Here is a 22,794-nt window from a genome sequence, read left to right as displayed (position 1 = left end):
TTTTTTTTTTTTTTTTTACAGTGTTTCTCTTTTGATCACTTTTATTTCTTGGAGGAAATCAGGATGAATGAAAAACTTTTTGTCTTTTTGAGACAGGGTTTCACTATGCAGTTCAGGATGGCCTTGAACTCAGCAATTCTCCTGCCTCAGCTTCCCTCCTGAGTGCTGGAATTAGATGTGTGCCACCATGCTTCGCTCCTAACTCAGTCTTAGAATTAGGAACTTAATCTCTCACTCAGTCTTGGTACATATTGGTTTTGCGGCTCTTTGTTCTCTCTAGGTTGCCTAGCAGGTCTCAACCAATAGTTAACCACTACTTATTTTGCAGGGAGGGAATTTGAAATGAGGTCTCACCCTGCAGCCCAGACTAGCCTCCCTGAGATCCTTCCAGCTCAGCTCCAAGTGCTGGGATTACAGGTGAGCACCATGACGCTCGGTTTAACAACTACTGATCTGAAAAGAAATGTAGTAGGTTGGTACTTGTGGCACATGCCTGTGATCCCTGCACTTGGTAGGCTGAGGCAGGAGGATCACTGGGAGTTCGAGGCTAGCCTGGACTACAAAGTGAATTTAAGGCCAGCCTGAACTGCACAGTGAAACCCAGTCTCCAAAAGACCAAAAAAAAAAAAGAAAGGAGAAGAAAAAGAATGCAGAAGAAAAAAATAAGAATGTAGAGAAAGCAGTGTAATCACCTTGCTGAGGCCAAACTCATCCAGTTCATCCGGGGGGATGCCGTAGTTGCCGATCAGAGGATAGGTCAGCACTAGGATCTGTGCTTTGTAGGAAGGGTCGGTGAGGGCCTCGGGGTAGCCAACCATGCCTGTTTGGAACACTGAAAAAAAAAAAAAAGGGCAGGTTGGGCTGGGGCAAAGGCACCCTTTGGGATCCTACCTTGCAGAGTACACCCTACGGCAGGCTGCCTCGATCGTAAAGGACGAAAGGGGCTGAGCCATTTGCACCGAAGGAGGGCGAGGGGGGCCTGCAGACAGGGGCTGGGAAGCACGGGATGGGCGGGGAGAGGCACCAGAGTTGGGTGAGGTTGGAAGCCCGCGCCCGGCTTGCTTACCCACTTCGCCAGCAGTCGACACGGCGGCCCCAAATGGGCGGCCCGGCAGCACCGACCCATCCTCCAATACCAGAGCCGCCATGGGAACGGAGCAGGGGCAAAGAGGGAGAGACAGGGGCGCGGCTATCCCCACTGAAACCACGCAAGGACAGCGCGCCGGAGTCCGTCCACGTGGCTCGCTGAGCGGAACGCTAGGAAAGGCGGGCGCAGCAGTCAGTAGCCGCGGGAGCACTGGGCGGAGAACCACTGCGGCGGCGCAGGCAGCCGGCAGCGTGCGGGGCGGGGCTGACGTGCGGGGCGGGGCAGGGTGATGTCGCCCCGCAGCGCCCGCGCCCACGGGACCTGAAAAACCCGACCACCCAAGCTCAGCCTCCCGAGCAAAACGCGTACTAACGCTGGAAACTATTTCCTAAAAATGAAAAAAGGAAAGGAGAAAAAACCGAGTGTTTATTGTAATCAACAGCACAAATGAGAACTGTCCAGGTTCGCTTGTGACCTTGAGTGTCCACAACACTGCAAGGTGGTACAATTTTCCATCTTCCTTCCAAAGCAGCCTCTGCCGTGAGGAGGTGCCTCTGCCCAATGATGCTTGTCAGGGAAGGCAATCTCCCTGCCTGGGCTAAGAGTGATCAGGATGATCGTAGATCGGTAGGAAGCCTTATTTCGTTCACGAAGTCTTGGCTTTTCGGCGTTGAGTTGCCCAGAGCAGGAAGGAAATGGATAACGTGGTGGAGCCCAGAATCCCGAAGAACATAAGCAGTGAGAAGGAGCCCTGTGATTAACAGAGGGAAAGAGTGTTACACAGAGGGCAACATCCTAACACCTAGTTCTGTGCTAGTAACCTATAGTTTTCCTCCCCTAGGTGACTGACACCAGCTCATTGTTTGTAGCTCTCTTTTCAGAAAGATTCTTGCCTTATGAATTGCATTATCCCTAATAAAAAGATCTAATTCTTTACCTGGCGCATACACTTGTATCCATGGAAGCCATCGGTACAAATACACTTCGAGAGACCAGGTCCATCAGGTAGACAAGATCCATTTTCAGGACACATTTCTGAGAGTCAGAGAAGTAAGGAACATCACAAGATCTCATTAGGTATATTTCCCAAATATCTGCTTCAACTTAAGAGTCTCTCAATCATTTCTTGGTCAAAAGAAGGTTATAGATATCAGAACATGACAATAACACCTTTTCAAGGGGTTAAAACCTCAGAACTCTGAACAAAAAGTACTTAACTATTTTTATCCTTCTGATCCAAAGTGGAGAATATACAGAAGGAAAAGAAGTTTCCAGAAAGGTGGACACCATACCTGGTTCCCCCGTGCTATTGCAAAGGTTCTTCTGCCATTTGCAGATTTTGTTGTTCATATGATAGGTCACATTCTCCCAGGAATTATTACCTCCAGGACAGGTGACAGTTTGTGGCAGTACCCTGGAGACAACACAGATGGTCAGAATGCGCAGCCTGAGGGACGGCAGGTGGGTAGCTAAGTGCTAGAACAAATGCTTAGCTTGTGTGAGGCCCTGGGTTCAACCTCCCCAATAGTCCAAAGTTACTGAATTCATAGCAATGCCCCTCTCTTGTTCTCTTCCACCACTCTATTACTCACAGAGTCTCAAGATGTGTAAAGCCATGGAAGGTATCGCCCAAGTCATCCTTGAGGGGGTTTGTCTGAAGGTCTCTGCAAAGCACAAGTTGTTAGGACTGTGCTGAGGAAAACACCCTCTTTGTATTCACATACCCTCCTAGACTAGTAATACAGTCCTTTTTCTAATGTGTCCAAGTTTAGATCTTAACATTCTCTATCTCCTTAACAGTGCATGACAGTCTCCTACTAACACTTCACCATATTCATCTTTGGGGCAGTGGGGTACCTAATCACTTACATGATAACAGCGGTATATGCCTGAGGAAAGTTTGGACCAGGATCCTTCAGAGAACAGTTCTGCAGATCCAGCCTGAAGAAATAAAGCAATTAGTTTAACTATGTGTCTCTTTTTCACTCATAGCAAGGTTTGTATTTGATTAAGCAACCCTCTTCTCAGCTAGTATTAATTGAAGAACTGTGTTTGGAGCCACAAACCAAGTGCTATGGAAGATATTGGGATATTTAATTGTGCATTAAGGCTAGGTGTTGTGGTGCACGCCTGTAATCCTAGCACTTGGGAGGCTGAGGCAGGAGGATCATTGCGAGTTCGAGACCAGCCTGGGTTACAAAGTGAGCTCAAGGTCAGCCTGAATTGCATATCAAGACCCTGTCTCAAAAAAAGACAAAAAAAATTAACTGTATATTATCTAACATAGTCAATATTAGCTACATGTCACTACTTTAACATGAAAATTGTTTCACTTGCACCAGTCACATTTCAAGTGCACGTGGAACAATGATATTTGTACTCCTGTGCTGCTCGGTACAGATACAAAACACTTCCCTGACCATGGAAAGTTCTACTGGAGCACACTGTTCCAACCAGTACACCTATACACTGTGTATATACTGGAAAAAATTTTGTGTTTGTCTAGTGAATCTCATGTGATTCTCAGATCCACAAGGGACCATTCAATAATAATAATAAAAAAAAGGGCAAGTCACATAAAGTTTTTCCAAATGCATCTGCTAGAGTTCAAGGCCATCCTAGATGACATAGTGAGTTCAAAGCCAGCCTCAACAATATAGCAACACAGCAAGACCCTGGCTCAAAACAAAACAAAAACAAAAATCAAGTGCATCTGCTATCACAGTAAGCACCTAGACAATAAGGATCATGACACATTATTTTTCTTCAATATATATTGCTGTTCACTCCTTTATTTCATAAATATTTACTGATTACCTACAAGCTACAAAAACTAGGAAAATATACAATACATGTAAGTCAGTATTTTAACCCTGAGTGGCTTACAATGTGGTAGGGAAAAAAGATCATCACCAAAACCAAAACCAAAACTACAATATGAAAGAAATTACAGGACAGCACATATATAAATTTGAGTACTATAAATGTTAAACATTACTGGGGGAAAAAAATTACTCTGGGGTTTAGTACTAGGGAACATCCACAGAACATGTAGGAATTAAAGGATGGATATGTTCTAATTTAGTAGAGGAAGGCAATTTCAGTATGGAGACAGACCTGAACACAGAAACAAAACTGGAATGCATTTGGGGGCAGGCAAATCTAGCTGGAACCAGACCCTTAATGGAGGGCTTGGCTGGGCAAGTAACTGGAATAATGTTGGAAAAGTGAGTCGTGACTAGTTATGGTAGCTCCTGGTTTGAATTTTATCTTTAGGACAACAGTTATAAACATAGGATTAAACAAAGAGAATTCTGGGTCATGGCACATGTCTGTAATCCCAGCACTCTGGAAGGCTGAGGCAAAAGAACGGGAGCTTCAAACTGAGCTTGGGTAATTTAGTGAGACCTTGTCTTAAAGTAAAAAAGGCTTAGGAGCTGCATGCGGTGGCGTACACCTGTAATCCCAGCACTTGGGAGGCTGAGGCAGGAGGATCTAAATGAGTTCCAAGCCAGCCTGCACTGCATAGCAAGACCCTGCCTCCAAAAAAAAAAAAAAAATTAAAAAAAGGCTTGGGGTTATATAGCACATGTGAAGACCCTAAATTCAATTCCCAGTACTGAGGCAGGGTATTAGAGCAGAGTGGTCAAGTGGGCATGACCTGTCAATTACAGAGACCCAGAACACAGTTCCCAAACCTTGCACCTGGGACCAATCAGAAACTGCTACCTCAGGCCAGGGATTTAGCTCAGTGGCGCAGCATCTGCCTAGCAAGCATGAGGTCCTGAGTTCGATTTCTGATACCCTCTCCCCGCCAAACAGAAAGTGTTATCTCCTGTAATCCCAGCACTCCAGAGGCTAAGACAGGACTGCTATGAGTTTGAGGCCAGCCTGGGCTACAAAGTGACTTCAAGGCCAGCCTGAACTGCAGAGTAAAACCCTGTGTCAAAAAACCAAAAAGAAAAAAAAAAGAAAGTACTATCATCTTGTGCAAAACGTAGCAGACTTTTGACTGGAAGGCCTAAAACTTTCTCAGACTGAGGAATGAGGGCTACAAAAGACTGCCCCTCCCCCACATCAATCTTTTGTCCACTGTGAACTCTCTCGTTGCCTGCTCTCACTCTGCCAGAGCGTACTTTTTGACACCAAGAAGCTGGAAAGGATCCCTAAAAATCATCTGTGGTACCCTAAAAGCCAGTAACAGTACTACCAAAAGAAAAGCTAGCAGCTTAGGAATATAGCTCAGTGATAGAGTGCTTGCCTAGCATGTGTGAGGCCTGAGGTTCCATCCCCGATCCCACCAAAAATAAAAATAAATACAAATTCTTAAAAAGGAGTGAACAGCTGGGCATGCCTTGCCCATTGAAGTATTTCCTGGCCAGATGTGATGGCACATACCTTAAACCCATCACTTCTGAGGCTGAGGCCTCTGGGTTGGGGGCAAGTTTGAAGCCAGCCTGGGATATATAATGAGTTCAAGACCACCCTCAAATACATCGTGAGATCCTAACTCAAAAAAAAAGAAAGAAAGAAGGAAAGCAAGAAAGATGAGCCGGGCATGGTGTCGCACACCCGTAAACCCAGCACTCGGGAGGCTGAAGCAGGAGGATCATTTCGAGCTCGAGGCCAGCCTGGGCTACAAAGTGAGCTTAAGGCCAGCCTGAACTGCACAGCGAGACCCTGTCTCAAAACGACCAAAAAAAAAAAAAAAAAAAAAGGAAGAAAGAAAAATGGAGTGAACTGAGTGCTGAGTCCTAACCACTAGACCACCAGGGAGTATCAAAAGGAATGAAATGAGGACTAAAATGCTAAGAAGACACGAAGAGGAATTTGTTTCAAAGATAATGTGAATTAACCAGAGAAAAGGAAGCAAAGACATATTAGCAATGTCTTCAGAGGTAATTTCCTGGACACAAACAGTAAATAATCCAAAGACTTGATAGTAAATAAAACAACAAAGCTTTTTTTGAAATGATGCCATAAAAGCCTATTTTAAAAGGCAAAATTGACTTTTAAGCAGTTTCATCCAGGAAGAAACACAGGATTGTTTACCCAAACCAAAAATGCTGTAGCAAATTTTAAAGTTTGAGAATCATGGTTTAGGTGTTTTAAACTAGGCACCAATATTAATTATAAATGCCAATCAGGCAAGGTTTCTAGACTCTGGGCTGGAAACTCTTCTGTATTCAAGTGTAAAAATTAGTTTAGTTAGTTAGCTAATGAAAAAGGCAAACTCACTGTGAGAGAAACATTAGGGAAACAACACCTTTCCCAATAGCATCCAAAAAAGTGAAATACGTAGGAATCAATCCAGCGAAATGATATCACAAAATGGAAAGATATGCCTTGTGCTTGGGAAGGAAGACCCAACATAGTGAAAATGGCCATACTTCCAAAACTATTATACAGATTTAATGTAAGTCCAATCAAACTACCAATAGCATATCTCACAGAATTAGAGAAAACAATCCCAAAATTCATTTGGAACCTGAAGAGACCTAGAATAGCAAAGGTGATTCTGGGTAACAAAGGCAAGGCAGGGGGCATCACAATCCCTGACTTGTAATTATATTATAAAGCTACTGTGATTAAAAAAACAGTATGGCACTGGCAAAAAAACAGACCTGAAGATCAATGGAACAGATTAGAAGACGCAGAAACAATTCCAGACATACTCAGCCACCTTCTCTTTGACAAAGGTGCCGAACACATTCAATAGAAAAAAGGTAGCCTTGGGGCTGGGGATTTAGCTCAGGGGCAAAAGCGCCTGCCTAGCAAGCACAAGGTCGTGAGTTCGGTTCCTGGTACCGGAGAAAAACCAAAAAAAAAAAAAGGTAGCCTCTTTAATAAATGGTGCTGGACAAACTGGTTCTGCACATGCTGAAGATTAAAAATAGACCCATATCTTTTACCATGCACTAAACAAAATTCAAAATGGATCAAACATCTGAATATTAAAACAGAAACATTAAATCTGCTGGATGACAGAATAGGTAAAACTCTTGAAGACACTGGTGTAGGCAAAGTCTATATGAATAAAACCCTGATCACACAGGAACTATCACAAAGAATCAACAACTGGGATCTCATCTTATCAAAATGAGTTTGCATGGCAAGAGAAACCACCAACAGAGTGAAAAGACAACCCACAGTGTGGGAAAAACTGTTTGTCAGCTATTCGCCAGACAAGGGCTTACTATCAAGAATGTATAAAGAACTAGAAAAAGAAAGGGCTTACTATCAAGAATGTATAAAGAACCAGAAAAAAAAAAAAAATCAGACCTCTCAAATTTACAGACCTAATCCCAAAATAAGCATCTGAGATGAATACATACTTCTCAGATGAAGAAATACAAACAGCAAATAAATATATGAAAAAAGGTTCAACATCACTGGTCATTTGACAGATGCAAATTAAAACAACACTGAGATTCCACCTCACCCCAGAAAGAATGGCTATTATCAAGAAATCAACTGGTAACAAATGCTGGAGGGGCTGTGCGGGAAAGAGGAACTCTTTCCACTGTTGGTGGGAGTGCAGACTGGTGCAACCACCACTGGAAATCTGTGGAGATTCTTCAAAAAACTAGGACTGGAGGTTCCACTTGACCCAACTATTCCCCTTCTGGGTATCTTCCTAGAATTAAAAACATCATACCAGAGTGATATATGTTAATATATTTTTTTTTGTTTTTTTGTTTTTTTCCAGTACCGGGAATCAAACTCATGACCCTGCACTTGCCAGGCAGGCGCTATACCACTGAGCTAAATCCTCAGCCCCTCAGAGGGATACATGTGCACCCAGGTTTATAGCAGCACAATTTGTAAAAGTTAGACCTTGGAAAAAACCCAAATGCCCATCGACTGAGGAATGGATAAAAAAGATGTGGTCTTTTTATATAATGGAGTACTACTCAGCCATAAAGAAGGACAAACTGGAGACTTCTATAGGTAAATGGATATAACTTGAGACCATACTCACAGGCAAAATAAACCAGACATACATGTGCAAACATTATATTGTCTCCCTAGTGTGAGAAGCTGAAAGAGTAAGTAAGATGTAAAATGTATAATAGATACTGTAAAATGGGAAGAAACTTCAAAAGCAAAGAAAAACTGGGATGGGGGAATGGAGAAAAGGAAAGGAAAAGCAAAAAGAAAAAAATTACATATATATGATAGCTAAACTACTAATCTCTCTTAGTTCATTGAAAAGAAAAGTTTGTTATAATAGTTTGAACAATTAAACGCCAATATCTTGTACTCTGAGTTACTAATTTAAAGATAACAACACACAATGTATTACCCATTGTTACCCTACTATCTTGTTTTGAAATTGTTTTATTTTTTTTCTCTTTAAAAGAAAAGAAAAAGGCAGCTAGCTAGGGAAAGGGCGTGCTATAGAGCTGCATGATCAGTCATATTGCTAGGAAGTAAAACAAAAATAGGCAGTGAACTAACATTTTGGACTAAGAAATAACTTCCTCAGGCAACGTAGAAAGGAGCCCCTCCCTATTAAAGAAAGTTGCAAGCCCTCTCTAAGCTCCTGAGTTTGAGGAGCTTTTGTATTTTAAAATACAAAATAACTAAATTCTCTCTAAAATTCCCATTTCTTTTAAACCCTACAGGTTGAATAACTGGGTTAGGTAGCCTGAGTTCCAATTGGCCATTTTAAATTCACATAGAAACCTATGAGGTGGCCGCTAAGCAACTGAGCAATATGCATGCTCTTCTTATCCATAAAAAGTTGTGCACTGAGGGGTCATGTGGAAGTTCCGTTTTTTGGATTTCCCTCTGGAGAAACTCGGTGCCTTTTTTTTTCCTTCTTATTTCCAAGAGAAACTCTCCTAACTTCCTCCTTTGGTTTGCAACTTCATTCTTCAATTTTTGGGAAACGACAAGCCATGAGCTCTATTTGTACTGAATTAACTTGTTTCACAAAGATGTCTTCTCCTCCCTCACCCCAAGATGGTGCCCTTCTGATTCGTGCAGCAGCGAGCTTGCACCATTAGGGTCGATGATTCCTTACAATAAAGGGCCACTTGCGACAAATTCTGTACACTTCCGGGACACTGGGTGCATACCTGCAGAAGACAGAAATCTTATTAAGACTCCAAAGAGAAAAAAACAAGAAAAAAAAAATACGAATCAAGAATTAATTGACAGTACCTCGCTAGAATTCCTCTAACACAGAGCAGAGATATGGCCATATCATGTATTAGGCTAGACTAGGATATGCCACAGAAATCTTATTAGGACTCCACAAAGAATAATCAAGAAAAAAAAACCAAACAGGAATCAAGAATTAATTGACAATACTTCTCCAGAATTCCTCTAATAGAGCAGAGATGGCTGTGTCATATATTAGACTAGACTAGAGCATGCCATTTGTTCCCCTAGTCAGACACGGAATCAGTACCAGTCCTCGCCTAAGGAAGGTCTTCATCTCTGAGAGTTACTAGTTAAATATATTTCCTATGCCTTCTGCAAAGACTTCTCCATTTGACAGCCCTGGATTGGCCAGGTGTAGCAGGCTGCAGGTACACAAAGAACCCATCAGGCATTACAGAGTACGGTCTACCGCAGGACCAGGTAAGGCACTCGCGCGTGGACAGCTCACAGAAGGGCCAGAAGACTCGTTTCAGGAGGCACAGTTAGTTATTCAAAGATTAAGGAGAAAAGAAATTAAATTTCAAAGGTCTTTGAATGCGGGCAGGACGAGGGCTCCGGATGACTGGCCGATGTGAGTACTCATGAGCAGGATGGGCTGGCACTGGGGTTTACCGGCTTCAAAAATTAAATGAGTTTGAGGCCGGCAGGGAGAAGGGAATAGGTGCGAGCGAGCGCACACAAGGCTGCTCAGCAACCCTACTTCAGCCCAACCACAAATTGGTTTCTGTACCTCGGGAAGCGCCAGCGCCCTTTCCACGCCCAGAGCGAGGAGCAGGGCCAAAGCCCAGCATACCAGGTTGATAAGGTTGCCAGGCCCGCTCGGCGCCATTTTCGGCTCCCTTTGACCTCGACCCCTCGCGAGAGCCGCGGGGCCCCACCCCCGACGCGTCACGGCCGGCGTCCTGGGGCGTGGCCTAAGGGTCTGGGCTGTCATCTCAGGGTATGCTTCAATGCGCTCAAATCTGGACCTCACGCTCGCCAGTTAGCTCTCGTCTTCATGCGCCGTCCTCTGCTTTAGGAATGGACGCGCACACTGTCTTATGGACTCCCTCTTCATTTTGCGATACCGGGTGTTCAACCTAGGGCTTTTGCATGGAGCGCCATCCCCATTCCTTTTTTGAGATAGCGTCTCGCTAAGTTGGCCAGGCGGAACTCATACTTGTGACCTCCTGCCTCACCCTCCCAACAGCGCTGGGGTTACAGGCGTGCGCCACACCATTTTCCCCTTTCACTAGAAGTTCCTCCGACGCCACTCGGCTCTTTTCAGCCAACCGCAGGCTCGTCAGCCCCGCGTTTTGTAACCTGGCCGCCGAGGTCGCGCTTCTATCGCGACTCGGGCCGCTTCATCCGCCCTCAGTAAACATGGCGGCGCTGTGGCTGGGGGGCGGGGCCACGTGGTGGCTCGTGGGAGACCCAGGCGTGGAGACCCCGCAGGTGGGCCTGGCGGGTATGGGCGGGGACAGAGGCGCTCTGCCAAGCCGGCCCGGGGTGGGAGGGAGGCGGGGAGGGGCGGAGCCACCCATGCCCTCCGCGCGGGTTCGGGTAGGTCCGAAGTGCTGGCGGCGAGGTGGTGGACGCTGCACGTGTGGAGTGAAGAGGGGAGCCGCGAGAGAAAGAGGGTAAGGGTGATGGAGGAGCGAAGAGCGCAGGGCGAAGGGCAAACCCGGCGAAGGACACGAGCCTGGGAACGCCCGGAGCGCTAAGTCGACTTCACCTCAACCCGAGACCGCGCGGCGTCCGGGAACCTGGCGGAGAGGTAGGGACGACAGACTCAACTCCTCATTCCTTTCCTTCCCAGGAAGAGGGAGCGATGCTGATCTCGGAAAGAAAAAAGCGGTCTTTCTAGCCCTGGTAGCCCTGGCTGAACCACGGAGGTAAGGTGCGGTCGGTCCGACGGTGCCCAGGTCCTGACTGAAGGGCGCTGGGGCAAAGTGTGGGCTTTGGGCAGGGTTCTCCCAATAGCCCATGGAACCAGAATTCTTTTTTTTTTTTTTGTACCGGGAATCGAACTCAGAACCTTGCGCTTGCCAGGCAGGCGCTTGTGCCACTGAGCTATATATCCCCGGCCCACCAGAGTTCATTTTGAGCCGCCAGCCCAGACTTTCCTTTCAGAGTGTCCCAGGTGTCTCCTTGGACTCTCTTGACCTTACATTCAGCTAGCTGGCCGTTTATTCATTTATTTTTTGCAGTATTTAGGATTTAACCCAGGAAGAAGTGAGTTCCATGCCTACTCCTTTTTCTGTTGTTTGGTTTTTCTTCTGGCTTGTTTTGTTTTGTGTGAGACAGGGTCTCGCAATGCAGTGTATTTTGGCCTTAAACTCACTATGTATCCCAGGCTGCCTCAATTCATTGTGATCTTCCTGCCTCAGCCTCCCAAATGCTGGGATTATAGGTGTGTACCACCACGCCTGGCCATACTAAGGTTGCTTTGTTTGTTTTTGGTTTTTTGAGACAGGGTGTTACTGTGCAGGCTAGGCTGATCTCGAACTCATGGCGATCCTCCTGCTTCAGTCTCCTGAGTGATGGGATTACATGCATTTGCCATCACACCCTGCTAAATAAGGTCTTTTTAAAAGGTTCTTCACCCAGCAGGGTGTGGTGATGTATACCTGTGGCCCATAATCTCAGCATTCAAGATGCTGAGGAAGGGGAATCACTGCAAGTTTGAGGCCCACCTGAACTAAACTACAAAGCAAGACCCTGTCTCAAAAAACCCAAAAATAAATAAATAGGCCCCTCTCACTTGTATGTGGCCCAGTGTTTACAGTTTTAGTGCAGCAAACCCGGCGAAGGACACAAGCCTGCTCTTCCTTCTGGCTCCCACTAAGAAAGGCAAGTCTGATGGGCAGAATTTTTAGAAAGCTGCTCTATTCCTAGAATTGAAACTTGTCAGATGAAGACATTGTTACAGGGTTGGGTTTTTCCTGTCTTGCCAGGTTCTCTCATCAGTCATCCAGGAGATTCTCTACTTCATGGAAACAACTTTATCTGGAAGCCCTATTGGTTTTCCTCCAGTAGTAGACAGTCCCTCTCTGTCCTGGGGTCTTTCTTTCTCCAGCCACCTGTCCATACCACTAACCCTTTAGTGCCACACGCTCTTATGTGCACCCAGCAGGTATTTCTCTTACTCTATAGGAGTTCTGATCATGTCTATCATAACAGTAAATAGTTGCCAAAGAGGAATGAAAAAGTCAAGATGTTGCAGTATGCAAAGGCCCGGGCCATCTTTGGCTTAAAGAGTGAGAACCTTGTTCTAGGGACTAGCTGTTGTGACTGGAGGACGTGCGATCAAAAGTTGCCAGCTCTGATATTTCCTTTCTTTGGCTCTAGGAGGTTCAGAGTGCAGGTTTAGTCAGTGTGAAGCCTGACTTACCAGCCAGGCAACGTCTGCCTAGGAAGACTATACCAGAAGACAGCCTGGTCTTCTAGAGTAGAGGCAGAAGACGGTTTGAATTAATCTGTCTCTAGATTAAAGTCTAAACTGGGTTCCTGATGACTGACTACAATTCACACTTGGCTTCTGTCCTGGTCCTGGGAGTAATGAGGGCAGGGCCGCTGGTGAATCGTGTCAATGGTTGTTACTTCATTGTTTAGTATTATTAATATTTATAAAGCGCTTAGCAAACTCTTGGGGTACATAGCAGGTGTTCAGAAAATGTTAACTGTCATGTTAGGCTGTTTGCGCACATAGTATTTAAATATTCTCCGATGTTTTTTCTCCATACCAGTAAGTGCTCATGGGGCAATAATAGTGAACCTTTTAGAGCTTTCAGTGATACAAACAGCCTGCTGTGGCACATGTGCCATAGGTTTGCCACCACTGTCCTAGGAGATTGTGAAGACAAGACAGTATACACAGAATAGGATGGATGGGGAATCACTAGACCTGGATTCTAATCTGGTTGTGCCCTTGGAAAGGTCACTTGAACCATCTGGGCCTTAATGTGCTTGTGTGTAAGTGAGGGGGGCTGTAAGAGCAACATCCTAAGAACTCTTTAGGTTTTGAGAAACTGCACTCTTATCTTTGCTCCTCTGAGGACTGTAGTGTGTTCTTGGAGGATCGCAATTTCTTGTGTAGGAATTACAAAGGCAACTTCTTGGTCTTCTCATTTCTTCCTTTCCACCTCTCTCCAGCACACAGGTGCCAAAAATGATTTAGACTAAAAGCGTAATCCATCTAGGAATGCTGTTGAATGTGAGCTCCCTGCCTCCCTCGATATAACTGCTAGGGCTGTGTTGGTGGCTACAGGGTAAGAAGGCCATTTGGATCATAGTGATTGGTTCCTGAAACGGTTGCTGAGCTTTCCCCTACCCCCAGTGCCTAATCCTCTCCTCAGCCACTTACAGAGTCAGACCCTCAGCCTCTACCCAGCTCCGGGCCGCTCTACCTCAGAACAGGAATTGCTTCTTGGGGTAGGTGACTGCCCTATGAGATCGGACTGCTCTGGCTGGCTTGTTTCTCTCCAGAGTGGTCTTGGAATCTTAACTTTGAATCACTGGCTGCAGAATGGTACTTTAACGCTTGCTCTTTTTGCCTTTTAAATTTTGGGGTGCTGGGGGTGCTGGGGGTGCTGAAGATTGAACCCAGGGCCATGTGCTTGTTAGGCAGGCACCTCATCATTGAGCTAAATCCTTGAATCTGCCTCTCTCATTTTTTAATCTTCCCACTTTTTTTTTTTTTTTTTTTTTTTTTAAGACAGGGTCTCACTGTGTAGTTCAGGCTGGCCTTGAACTCACTAGGTAGCCCAGGCTGGTCTGAAACTCAAAGTGATCCTCCTGCCTCAGGCTCTCGAGTGCTGGGATTACAGGCTGTGTCAAGGCAGGTGGAGGGGCTGCAGGGCTCATCTAGTGGTGTTGGGATAATGTTAAGAAAGGTCCCACGCCTTTAATCCCAGCACTCCAGAGGCTGAAGCAAGAGGATGAGGAGTTCAAAGCCAGCCTGAACTATGTAAATAGGGAGACCCTGTCTCAAAAAACCAAAAAAAGGAAAAGAAAATGCCCAGAGCAGTCAGCCTGCTGCTGCCCGGTACGAAGTTGGTGAAAGCTCTCTGGTGCCCAGTGCTGAGGAGGAGTGTGGTTAGGAGGGTGACCTTGGGACATGGGAGGTCAGACAGGGAGAGCAAGGGAATCCCTGCTATCACTATCTGTGTTTCTTCTTCCCCACGGAGCTGTGGCGCCAGGCTGGGGTCTGCTGGAGAATTCTGAGAAGCTTGGACCAAAGTTGGTTTTTCTTTTGCTTCTCGGGGTGAGGCCCAAGAATGTTCTTAAATTTCACCCAGAGGTCCTCGCCAAGTTATTGTCTCCTGACTGTCTCACTGTGCTGCTTCCTCCTCCTCTATCTCAACCTCCACACCCCATACAGGCCTTCCAGGGCTGTCACCACTGTGCTGGCTGGTCTAAATCTGATGGGGCTGGCATGTCCCCAGCCTGAGGATAGACAGTCATGAAGGCAGGACTAGTAACTGACTCTTTGCAGCTCTCCCTGGACCATGTCCCTGGGCGGTGGAAGATTGTGAGACCGTGGTTGAGAGCCAACTCGTAGCTGCTTGCCTGCTCCTGCCCACCTGAGTAGCCGCCCAGATCACAGGAGCAGTGGCTGGCTTGGGAGAGCACAGACGCCGTGAGGATGAGCGCAGGGGTGAGCACCTCAGCCCCACTCGTCACAACCTCGGACATGACCCACGCCGCCCCCATCTTCTCCTTGGTGGACTATGTGGTGTTTGCCCTGCTGCTGCTGCTCTCCCTGGCCATTGGGCTCTACCATGCTTGTCGTGGCTGGGGCCACCATACTGTTGGCCAGCTGCTGATGGCGGACCGCAAAATGACCTGCTTTCCTGTGGCACTGTCTCTGCTGGCCACGTTCCAGTCAGCTGTGGCCATCTTGGGCGTGCCATCTGAGATCTACCGATTTGGGACCCAGTATTGGTTCCTGGGCTGCTGCTACTTTCTGGGGCTACTGATCCCTGCTCATGTCTTCATCCCTGTCTTCTACCGCCTGCACCTCACCAGCACCTATGAGGTGAGTGGGAAGGAGGAAAAGGAAAGGGGGACAGGGCACATGTGAGGGAGCTGGGACCCCATATCACCTCCACCTAAGAAGAATGGCAGAAAACTCCTGAGTTTTTCAGTTCTTCCTGGTGGAGCCAGGGTTGGGAGGCAGAGTCGGGAGAGCGCTGTGCTGAGGGGGCCAAGTGGACATGCAGTGGACATTGCTGAGTGTGGTGGAGTCAAGAGGAGTACTGTACCTTTTCCCCCTTATTCCTGCCCAGTACCTGGAGCTCCGATTCAATAAAGCAGTGCGGATTTGTGGAACGGTGACCTTTATCTTTCAGATGGTGAGTGGAAGGTGTAGAAGCTGAGCCAGGGGCATGGGAGGGGGAGCTGAGCTCAGGGATGCTCTCAGCCTGGCAGGACTGAAATTCCTGGGAGGGGTCAGTGTGAGTAGTGAGTGGTGAAGGTCCCTCTGGCACCCTGCTTGGTGCTACCCACAGACTTGGTAGCTGAAGTAAGCCAGACTTTGGGAAGAGAGAGGAAAGTGAGCGTGGGTGAGAGGAAGCACTGGAGATGTAGCTCTCACCTCCTTTCCCTTGTCCAACAGGTGATCTACATGGGGGTTGTGCTCTATGCGCCGTCCCTGGCCCTCAATGCAGGTGAGGAGTCACAGCCCCTGGCTGCTAGCTGTAGCAGGCTGGGAAAATACCTTTGGGAAGGGCAGTGAGCCAGAAAGCATGGCCTTGGGACGGGAGTTGATTTAGTGCATGAGCTGCTTGGGTTGGTCTCTACCAGAGGTGGAAACAGGCATGCTTTGCTTCATTTGAAAGTTGATCAGACATTACCATGCTTTATGTCAATTTGTTAACCCTCACCTCTAGGTAGTGCTCTGCACACATCCCCCCTATCATGATAAATGATTTGTTTCATTTTTAGTGACTACTTGCTTCATCTGTATGACCTGCCATCGCTGCCCCTATCAGGGCTTCTCTGGCTTCTGCCTTGGGAAGCCTTCTCTGAGAGATAGGAGTGTGATTTCTCTCTGTTTACAGTGACAGGCTTTGACCTGTGGCTCTCAGTGCTGACCGTGGGCATTGTCTGTACTATCTACACTGCACTGGTAAGTGCATTGACCCCAGAAGAATGGAGGGGAAGTGGGAGAAGAGAAAGAAGGGCTGAGATAAGAATATAGATGGGGGCTTGGCATAGTGGCACATGCTATGATCCCAGCACTCTGGGAGGGTGAGGCAGGAGGATTGCTGTGAGTTCGAGATCTTCCTGGGCCACAAAGTAGGTTCAGGGATAGCCTGCACTGCATAGTAAAATCCTGTCTCAAAAAGACAAAAGAAAAAAAAAAGCATACAGGGGGGATGCCTGGCATGGTGGTACATACCTCTAATCCCAGCACTCAGGAGGCTAAACCAGGAAGATCACTAAGAGTTCAAGGCTAACCTGGGCTATGTAGTTAGAGAAACCTAAGCCATGTAGCCAGACTGTGTCTCAAGCAAAACAGAACACAGTATATGTAAATGTGTAAGAGTAGAGGTAGAGCCGGGCATGGTGGCGCATGCCTGTAATCCCAGCACTAGGGAGGCTGAGGCAGGAGGATCATTGCAAGTTCAAGACCAGCCTGGGCTACACAGTGCGCTCAAGGCCAGCCTGAACTGCATAGCAAGACCCTGTCTCAAAAAAAAAAAAAAAAGAGTAGAGATAGAAAAAAGAGTAGAGGTAGGAGATGGGATGAAATTCTTGGGTAGAGTGGAATGAGGTTTAATTTTGGATGAGACATGGGAGAGAGGTTGGCTGTAAAGGTAGAGAACAGAGGAGAACGAAGCCAGCAGTCTCAGTGCCTGATGGCAGGGTAGCCAGCCCCCTCATCTGGTATGGTGGTGTCCTCCTTGTGGACAGTCTGGGTGACATTTGTGACCAGTGTGCTGTCTTTTCCCTGCAGGGTGGGCTGAAGGCTGTCATCTGGACAGATGTGTTTCAGACACTGGTCATGTTCCTAGGGCAGGTGGCTGTTATTATTGTGGGGTCGGCCAAAGTGGGCGGCATAGGGCGTGTGTGGGATGTGGCTTCCCAGCACAACCTCATCTCCGGGATCGAGTAAGTACCACCTTCCCCTGGTTGAGCTCTGTATCACCTGGGAGCTGAGTCTGCCCCAGAACCCAGTGTCAGGGCTACACTAAGCAGAGGGCAAGCTAGGAGGCCTTGGGTACAATGCTGCATGGGCAGGAAGCCGGCTTTGCAGAGGGGCAGGTATCACAGATGCCGATTGGTGTTTGTGGAGGGTGGGGATGAGGACCTGGGATAAGGTGAGGTGGAGAAATGGAAGCCTCCCTTTAGCTTGCTGTGCTGTCTCTTGGGTTCACCCAGCTCCTTGCTGTCAGTAGCTCCCTTGGCCTAGGAACAGTGTCCACTCTGCTCCCCGCTTACCCCTCTTGCCAGGAGAACAGGTCGACTAAGTGGGAGTCTGAGGCTGTGGCACAGTGACCGGGTGGTATCTGTTGCAGGCTGAATCCGGACCCCTTTGTGCGGCACACGTTCTGGACCTTGGCCTTTGGGGGAGTTTTCATGATGCTCTCCTTATACGGGGTGAACCAGGCGCAGGTGCAACGCTACCTCAGTTCCCACTCAGAGAAGGCTGCTGTGCTGTAAGTGCAGGGACAGGAAATGGGGCAAGGGCAGTGGGGGTGGGGCAGAAGGTCAGGGTACACGTGTGCCCTCTGTGATCGGGATGTGGGCCTCCTTTGTGAAGGCTCAGGGGGACGAGCCTGAGTGCCTGCTCACTGTCTCCCCACAATAACGGCCTCTTTTGCAGCTCCTGCTATGCAGTGTTCCCCTGCCAGCAGATAGTGCTCTGTATAAGCTGCCTCATTGGCCTGGTCATGTTCGCCTATTACCAAGAGTTTCCTTTGAGCAGCCAGCAAGCTCAGGCAGCTCCTGACCAGGTGAGAAGGCCAGGCAGGCTCCTTCCTTATCCCCCTGAGAGGCCCCTCCTGGGTGGATGGTAGATATGTAGCCCTCTCCTATGCTGAGGTTCCAGCAATCTAGCATGTCACATGGTAACCCCAGGCATCACCTTATCAGTGCTCACCTGACTTGGGGGTGAGGACCTAGTTTTATTGACTGCACATTGTACATCATGTGCTCTGCTGGGAGTTGGCACATGCCTGTTCTCACCGAAGTCTCCTGACAGCCTGATTTTACAGAGGAGAAACACACATAGCACGATAGGCAGTGTGCTGATATCACACTGTTGGTCAGGGTAGAGCTGGGGGGTGGTGGTGTCATTCTTTCTACAGAGCCCATTTCCTATGCTTGTTGGGGAGGTCCCTGGACTGAGGTGCGCATGCGCGTGTGTGTATGTAGGGACAGACCACAGGGGGAGGCATACCCTGAGAAGACTGTGCTCTGTTCTGCCTTCAGTTTGTCCTCTACTTTGTGATGGATCTCCTGAAAGGCCTGCCAGGCCTCCCTGGGCTCTTTGTTGCCTGCCTCTTCAGCGGCTCCCTCAGGTACCCCTTCAACTAGTTGTCTTGGGCATGGTATGCCGGGACAGGTGGGCTGGGAGACCTGTACCATCCATTGCCACACATTGTGACACACAGATAAGGGAAGCTTGTCTGTGGAAGAGAGAGCACAGCCCCTCCCAATACATGCCCCTGTCTCGGATAAAGTTTATTCCACAATACCAGAAATAAATCCACTTGAACAAGCTGGACTCTCCTCAGGAGAGGACAGTGTCCTTGCCCTCCAGGCCTCCTCTGAGGTAGCAGTGCCTACAGCTGTGAGCGTGGTTTCTTGGCTGCCCATACCATCACTGGTGCCTTTAGGGCACTGCTCCCTCTAGAGTTCCCTGTTAGTTCTGCTCTTAGCTCCCAGACACATCCCTACTTATTCTTTCTTCCTTTCTAGCACCATTTCCTCTGCTTTTAATTCATTGGCAACTGTCACAATGGAAGACCTGATTCAACCCTGGTTCCCTGAATTCTCTGAAACCCGGGCCATCATGCTTTCCAGAAGCCTCGGTGGGATTATGCTTCCATATATCTTCAGTTTTGTTCTTTCTGAGATACCTCCTGACCATTACCATCAATGTGCAGTAGAATATTCACTTTATTCTAGCCCAGCACTTGCCTGTTGAAGCAGGCAGCCTTACTCTATAGCTGTTTATGGCTTGGTGTTTTCTGAGTCACATGGGAATGACAGGTGGAGGGATCTGGAGCTGGGGCAAGAGGCCATAGGCTCTCTCCAGAGACCCAAAACCATGGTTTGGGGAAGTTGCTCCACTTTCTCTAATGTTTATTCACATTGGTTTGTTTCTTCTTTTCTCCATTTCTCCAGCCTTTGGCTATGGGCTGCTTTGTTTGGGAATGGCCTATGTTTCCTCCCAGGTGGGACCCTTGCTACAGGTAATAACTACTGAAAGGAAAGGAAAAAGTATTTGGTAAGGATGGGGAACAATTGATTGAAACAAGAAATTGAGGATTGTGGCTGTGTTAAGGGGAATGGCTTAAGGGTCAGGGTCAGAAATTTCTCCTTTCTGGAATACTTTCACCTATGAAGAGATTCCTGGGGCTGGGGAATTAGCTCAGTGTCACAGTGCCTGCCTGGCAAGTGTGAGGTCATGAGTTTGATTGCTGGTACCAGAAAAAAACCAAAAACCAAAAAAAGACAGACTCCCATGTGGTCAAATCCCCAGGGTCATTTCTGGGATGATGTTGGCTCACAGAGGCCAAGTGATTAGCCTCTAAGGAGGCTGCACGCCCTTAACCGTTCCTGCCTCCTAGGGTGGTCTCAGATATCAGAACCACACAGCTAATGAACAAGGCTGAGGCATTCGCTGGTGGCTGAGCTCTGTGCCATTGAGGCTGGGTTCTCTGAGCCTAGGTGTCTTTTGTCCTTTTTCTCTCACCTTGACTTTCCCAGGCAGCACTCAGTATCTTCGGCATGGTCGGGGGACCACTGCTTGGACTCTTCTGCCTTGGAATATTCTTTCCTTGTGCCAACCCTCCTGTGAGTAATGCATCTGTTTCCACGGTCCTGCACACAGGGTGGTTTGTGAAGGTGTGGTGTAGTTGGCCTTGTGACAGGGGAACACACCATGTCTTTGGCAGGGTGCCATTGTGGGCCTGTTGGCTGGACTTATCATGGCCTTCTGGATCGGCATCGGGAGTCTAGTGACTGGCATGGGCTCTGGCACGGCAGCCTCTTCCCTGAATGTGTCCAACTTCTCCCTGCCCAGCAATCTGACCAATGTGACTGTAACCACCGTGATGCCGTTGACCACCCTCTCCAAGTGAGGCGCGAATATTCTTTTTCTCCTTGGGGTCGGTAGCTTCGTAGTTTGTTTTTCAGCCAGGGTTTCACTTTGTAATTCAGACTGACCTTGAACTCTTGCCTCAGCCTCCTGAGTGCTGGGGTTATAGGAGAGCACCACCAGGCCTGACCTAATAGCTTAGTTTTGAGGAACTTGACAATGTCCTTGCTAAGGGATCAGAAGCCTCAGAGAAGTGTTGGGTTCTAAGACCAAGCAAGTGGGAGCCGGGAGCCTGAGGCATGCCCTGTCAATAGATTGCTAATTGTCTTCACCCCTGTGCTCTCCCAGGCCCACAGGGTTACAGCGGTTCTATTCCCTGTCGTATTTATGGTACAGCGCTCACAACTCCACCACTGTCATTGTGGTGGGCCTGATTGTCAGTCTGCTCACCGGTAAGGGTGTGGGATTACTGACAGAGAAATGAAGAGGGGCTGAGGGAGTCTCTGGGGGCTCTGTCCTCCTCGGAGCCTGGGGTGTTGGGAGCAGCCAGCCTCCTGACTGAGATCTGGGAGGTGGGCTGGGCTGGGCTCCAGAGGGCTCCAGAGGCCTCGCTGCTCTGCAGACTCAGAAGCACCTTTACCTGCAGGGCGGATGCGGGGCCGGACCCTGAACCCTCAGACCATTTACCCTGTGCTGCCAAGACTCCTCGCCCTCCTGCCCTTGTCCTGTCAGAAGCGGCTTTGCTGCCGAAGCCACAGCCAGGTGGGAGCCTCTGTCCCGCGATCCCCTCCCTTCCTGGCCAGGTCCCTTTCCATCCCCGTCTGTGTGTCCTGTGCCCAGAGCCCCGCTCTCTGACCGTCTCCTGCAGCAGCCGCCCCAGCCCTCACACACAGGGTGGGCTGTGCTGGTTTGGGGGTCAGAAGGATCAGGGGTCTGGCCACCCCAGAGCCCTCCCCAGCCCTCCCCAGCCCCTGCTCCCCGAACTGCCCCCCCCCCGCCCCCGCACGCTCTCCTGGCAGGTCAGAGAGGGCCCCTCCCCTCTCCTGTGTACGTGGCTTACCACATCCCCACCTTGCTCTGCATGTGCCCAGGACGTCTCCATGGACAACAGCCTGTATCCAGAGAAGATGAGGAAGGGCATGCTGCAGGACAGTGGAGACAAGTGGGCAATTGTTGAAGACGGGCCAAGCCAGGAGGGGCTCAGTCCCACCTTTGTCCTCCAGGAGACCTCACTGTGATGGGGACCCGGGCGTGACCTCTGTCCTCACTGCTAAGCAGCAGCCAGAGGCCACTCTGTAGCATGGAAATGAGTCCCTTGATATGTTGTTTGGGTTAGGTGTGACCTAGGCCACACCAAAGCACCTTGCTCTTAAAGATAGCCTGCTATGGAGGCTATTGCATCTTGGGCTTATGTCCCTTGTTAATCTGTTCTCCAGAGGACCAGGCTGCAGGCAACAGATTGTGCCAGAAGTGGGGATAGAAGGATCCTCTGGGAAAAGGATAATGGCTTCTGAGTCAACATGGCCAACGTCCTTTGGTGTGATTATAACTGGCCTTGGGGCCAGTTTGGCAGATTGACCAGCTCCACACAGAATGAAGAGCTGTCTTAACCAGTTCTTGCTTCCCTTCTCATCCCATCTTGGCACCTACTCTCAGTCCCAGTGGCACTGTGATTGCTTTCTAGTTGTCTGTGACACCCAGTCTCCTCTCATTTTTTTCTGCCTACCTCCGTTCTTGAGAGGAAAGTTTTGGTGTCCCTGGGCCTCTCAGAATAGACAAGTGCGTTTATTCACTTCATGTCAAGTGGGCAAGTTCTCCATGTCAACAACTGCCTTCTCCACTGCTAAGATGGTTGCCTGGGGACAGGGCAGATGTAGATCCAAGGAACCAGGGCCGTGACCAGGTCCTCTGTGGAGTGTGCCAGGCCACCCTGGTGTCATTCTGTCATCCATGCTCCTGTTTCCTTTGGAGTTTCTTCCTTACATGTCTTTGTTCCTAAGGAATAAAAACAGCTGTCTAATCTAGAGTTAGGCCTCCTGTACTCTTTCCAGCTGTCCTTGCAGCTGCAGCCCCTGGAAGAAACAGGCCCCTCCCACATGGAGAGGTCCTCTGCTGAGCAGGAGGCAGTGGGGACGTGATGAGTGTGGAGTCATGGCTGTCACATCTGTTGTGCCAGTGTTGTATTTATCAGGGTGGGAGATGCTCTGTCACTCCCGAGTTTTCTGGTCCTGTGTGGTTTGGTCTTTCACCATTCCCATACTTGTCCATCACCAAAACAACT

The 22,794-nt window shown here is 48.4% G+C and overlaps 3 protein-coding genes across 10 annotated transcripts in view; 1 reads left to right on the top strand and 2 right to left on the bottom strand.

Annotated features, from left to right (window-relative positions):
* The window catches only part of Cad (carbamoyl-phosphate synthetase 2, aspartate transcarbamylase, and dihydroorotase), a 24,094-nt gene extending 22,741 nt beyond the window's left edge, over positions 1-1,353 (bottom strand). For 4 of the 5 annotated variants that reach the window (XM_005400467.2, XM_005400468.2, XM_005400470.2 and 1 more), the window contains exons 1-2: positions 1,067-1,352; positions 693-832 (exon numbers count right to left, since the gene is read on the bottom strand). In XM_005400467.2, coding sequence (XP_005400524.1) covers positions 693-832; positions 1,067-1,148 — 222 coding nt within the window. In that variant the 5' untranslated portion in view covers positions 1,149-1,352. Of the gene's footprint in view, positions 1-692; positions 833-1,066 lie in introns of all 5 variants that reach the window. The other variant, XM_013522640.1, reaches the window with a different exon arrangement.
* Positions 1,354-1,493: 140 nt separating this feature from the next.
* Atraid (all-trans retinoic acid-induced differentiation factor) lies at positions 1,494-10,130 on the bottom strand. The gene is made up of 7 exons (XM_005400471.2): positions 9,990-10,130; positions 9,050-9,171; positions 2,957-3,028; positions 2,680-2,751; positions 2,380-2,501; positions 2,025-2,122; positions 1,494-1,838 (listed from the first exon to the last, which is right to left on the bottom strand). Exons 1-7 carry the CDS (start codon positions 10,086-10,088, stop codon positions 1,734-1,736), a joined length of 690 nt encoding a protein of 229 aa, XP_005400528.2. The 5' UTR covers positions 10,089-10,130; the 3' UTR covers positions 1,494-1,733.
* Positions 10,131-10,228: 98 nt separating this feature from the next.
* On the top strand, positions 10,229-22,539 carry LOC102024891 (sodium-dependent multivitamin transporter). 4 transcript variants are annotated; one of them, XM_013522641.1, is made up of 17 exons: positions 10,229-10,693; positions 11,058-11,133; positions 14,736-15,278; positions 15,529-15,594; positions 15,858-15,909; positions 16,303-16,370; positions 17,202-17,356; positions 17,764-17,904; positions 18,072-18,201; positions 18,680-18,768; positions 19,169-19,281; positions 19,598-19,665; positions 20,183-20,269; positions 20,371-20,552; positions 20,862-20,965; positions 21,160-21,275; positions 21,605-22,539. In XM_013522641.1, the coding sequence occupies exons 3-17, from the start codon at positions 14,886-14,888 to the stop codon at positions 21,749-21,751; spliced, it is 1,911 nt and encodes a 636-aa protein (XP_013378095.1). In that variant the 5' UTR covers positions 10,229-10,693; positions 11,058-11,133; positions 14,736-14,885; the 3' UTR covers positions 21,752-22,539. The 4 variants fall into 4 exon arrangements, with proteins under 4 accessions (XP_013378095.1, XP_013378096.1, XP_005400529.1 ...); XM_013522642.1 differs by lacking the exon at positions 10,229-10,693 and adding an exon at positions 10,740-10,878 and having other exon boundaries at positions 15,592-15,594; XM_005400472.2 differs by lacking the exon at positions 10,229-10,693 and adding an exon at positions 10,742-10,878.
* The last annotated feature ends 255 nt before the right edge of the window (positions 22,540-22,794 follow it).

Source organism: Chinchilla lanigera, unplaced genomic scaffold (genome assembly GCF_000276665.1).
Source record: "Chinchilla lanigera isolate Chin_1 unplaced genomic scaffold, ChiLan1.0 scaffold00068, whole genome shotgun sequence".
Taxonomy (NCBI): domain Eukaryota; kingdom Metazoa; phylum Chordata; class Mammalia; order Rodentia; family Chinchillidae; genus Chinchilla; species Chinchilla lanigera.
The sequence above is the reverse complement of the archived record's forward strand: the minus strand, read 5'-3'. Positions and strand labels throughout refer to the sequence as shown.

Bases quoted from the DNA above. Each gene is read 5' to 3' on its own strand.
- Atraid (XM_005400471.2), bottom strand. From the start codon at position 10,088: ATGGCGCCGAGCGGGCCTGGCAACCTTATCAACCTGGTATGCTGGGCT. The intron at 2,752-2,956 runs GTAAGTGATTAG...TGTGCTTTGCAG, and splicing joins GCATATACCGCTGTTATCAT to AGACCTTCAGACAAACCCCC. The intron at 1,839-2,024 runs GTAAAGAATTAG...TGTTAATCACAG, and splicing joins GATACAAGTGTATGCGCCAG to GGCTCCTTCTCACTGCTTAT.
- LOC102024891 (XM_013522641.1), top strand. From the start codon at position 14,886: ATGAGCGCAGGGGTGAGCACCTCAGCCCCACTCGTCACAACCTCGGAC. The intron at 17,905-18,071 runs GTAAGTGCAGGG...CCTCTTTTGCAG, and splicing joins TCAGAGAAGGCTGCTGTGCT to CTCCTGCTATGCAGTGTTCC. The intron at 18,769-19,168 runs GTACCCCTTCAA...CTTCCTTTCTAG, and splicing joins CTCTTCAGCGGCTCCCTCAG to CACCATTTCCTCTGCTTTTA.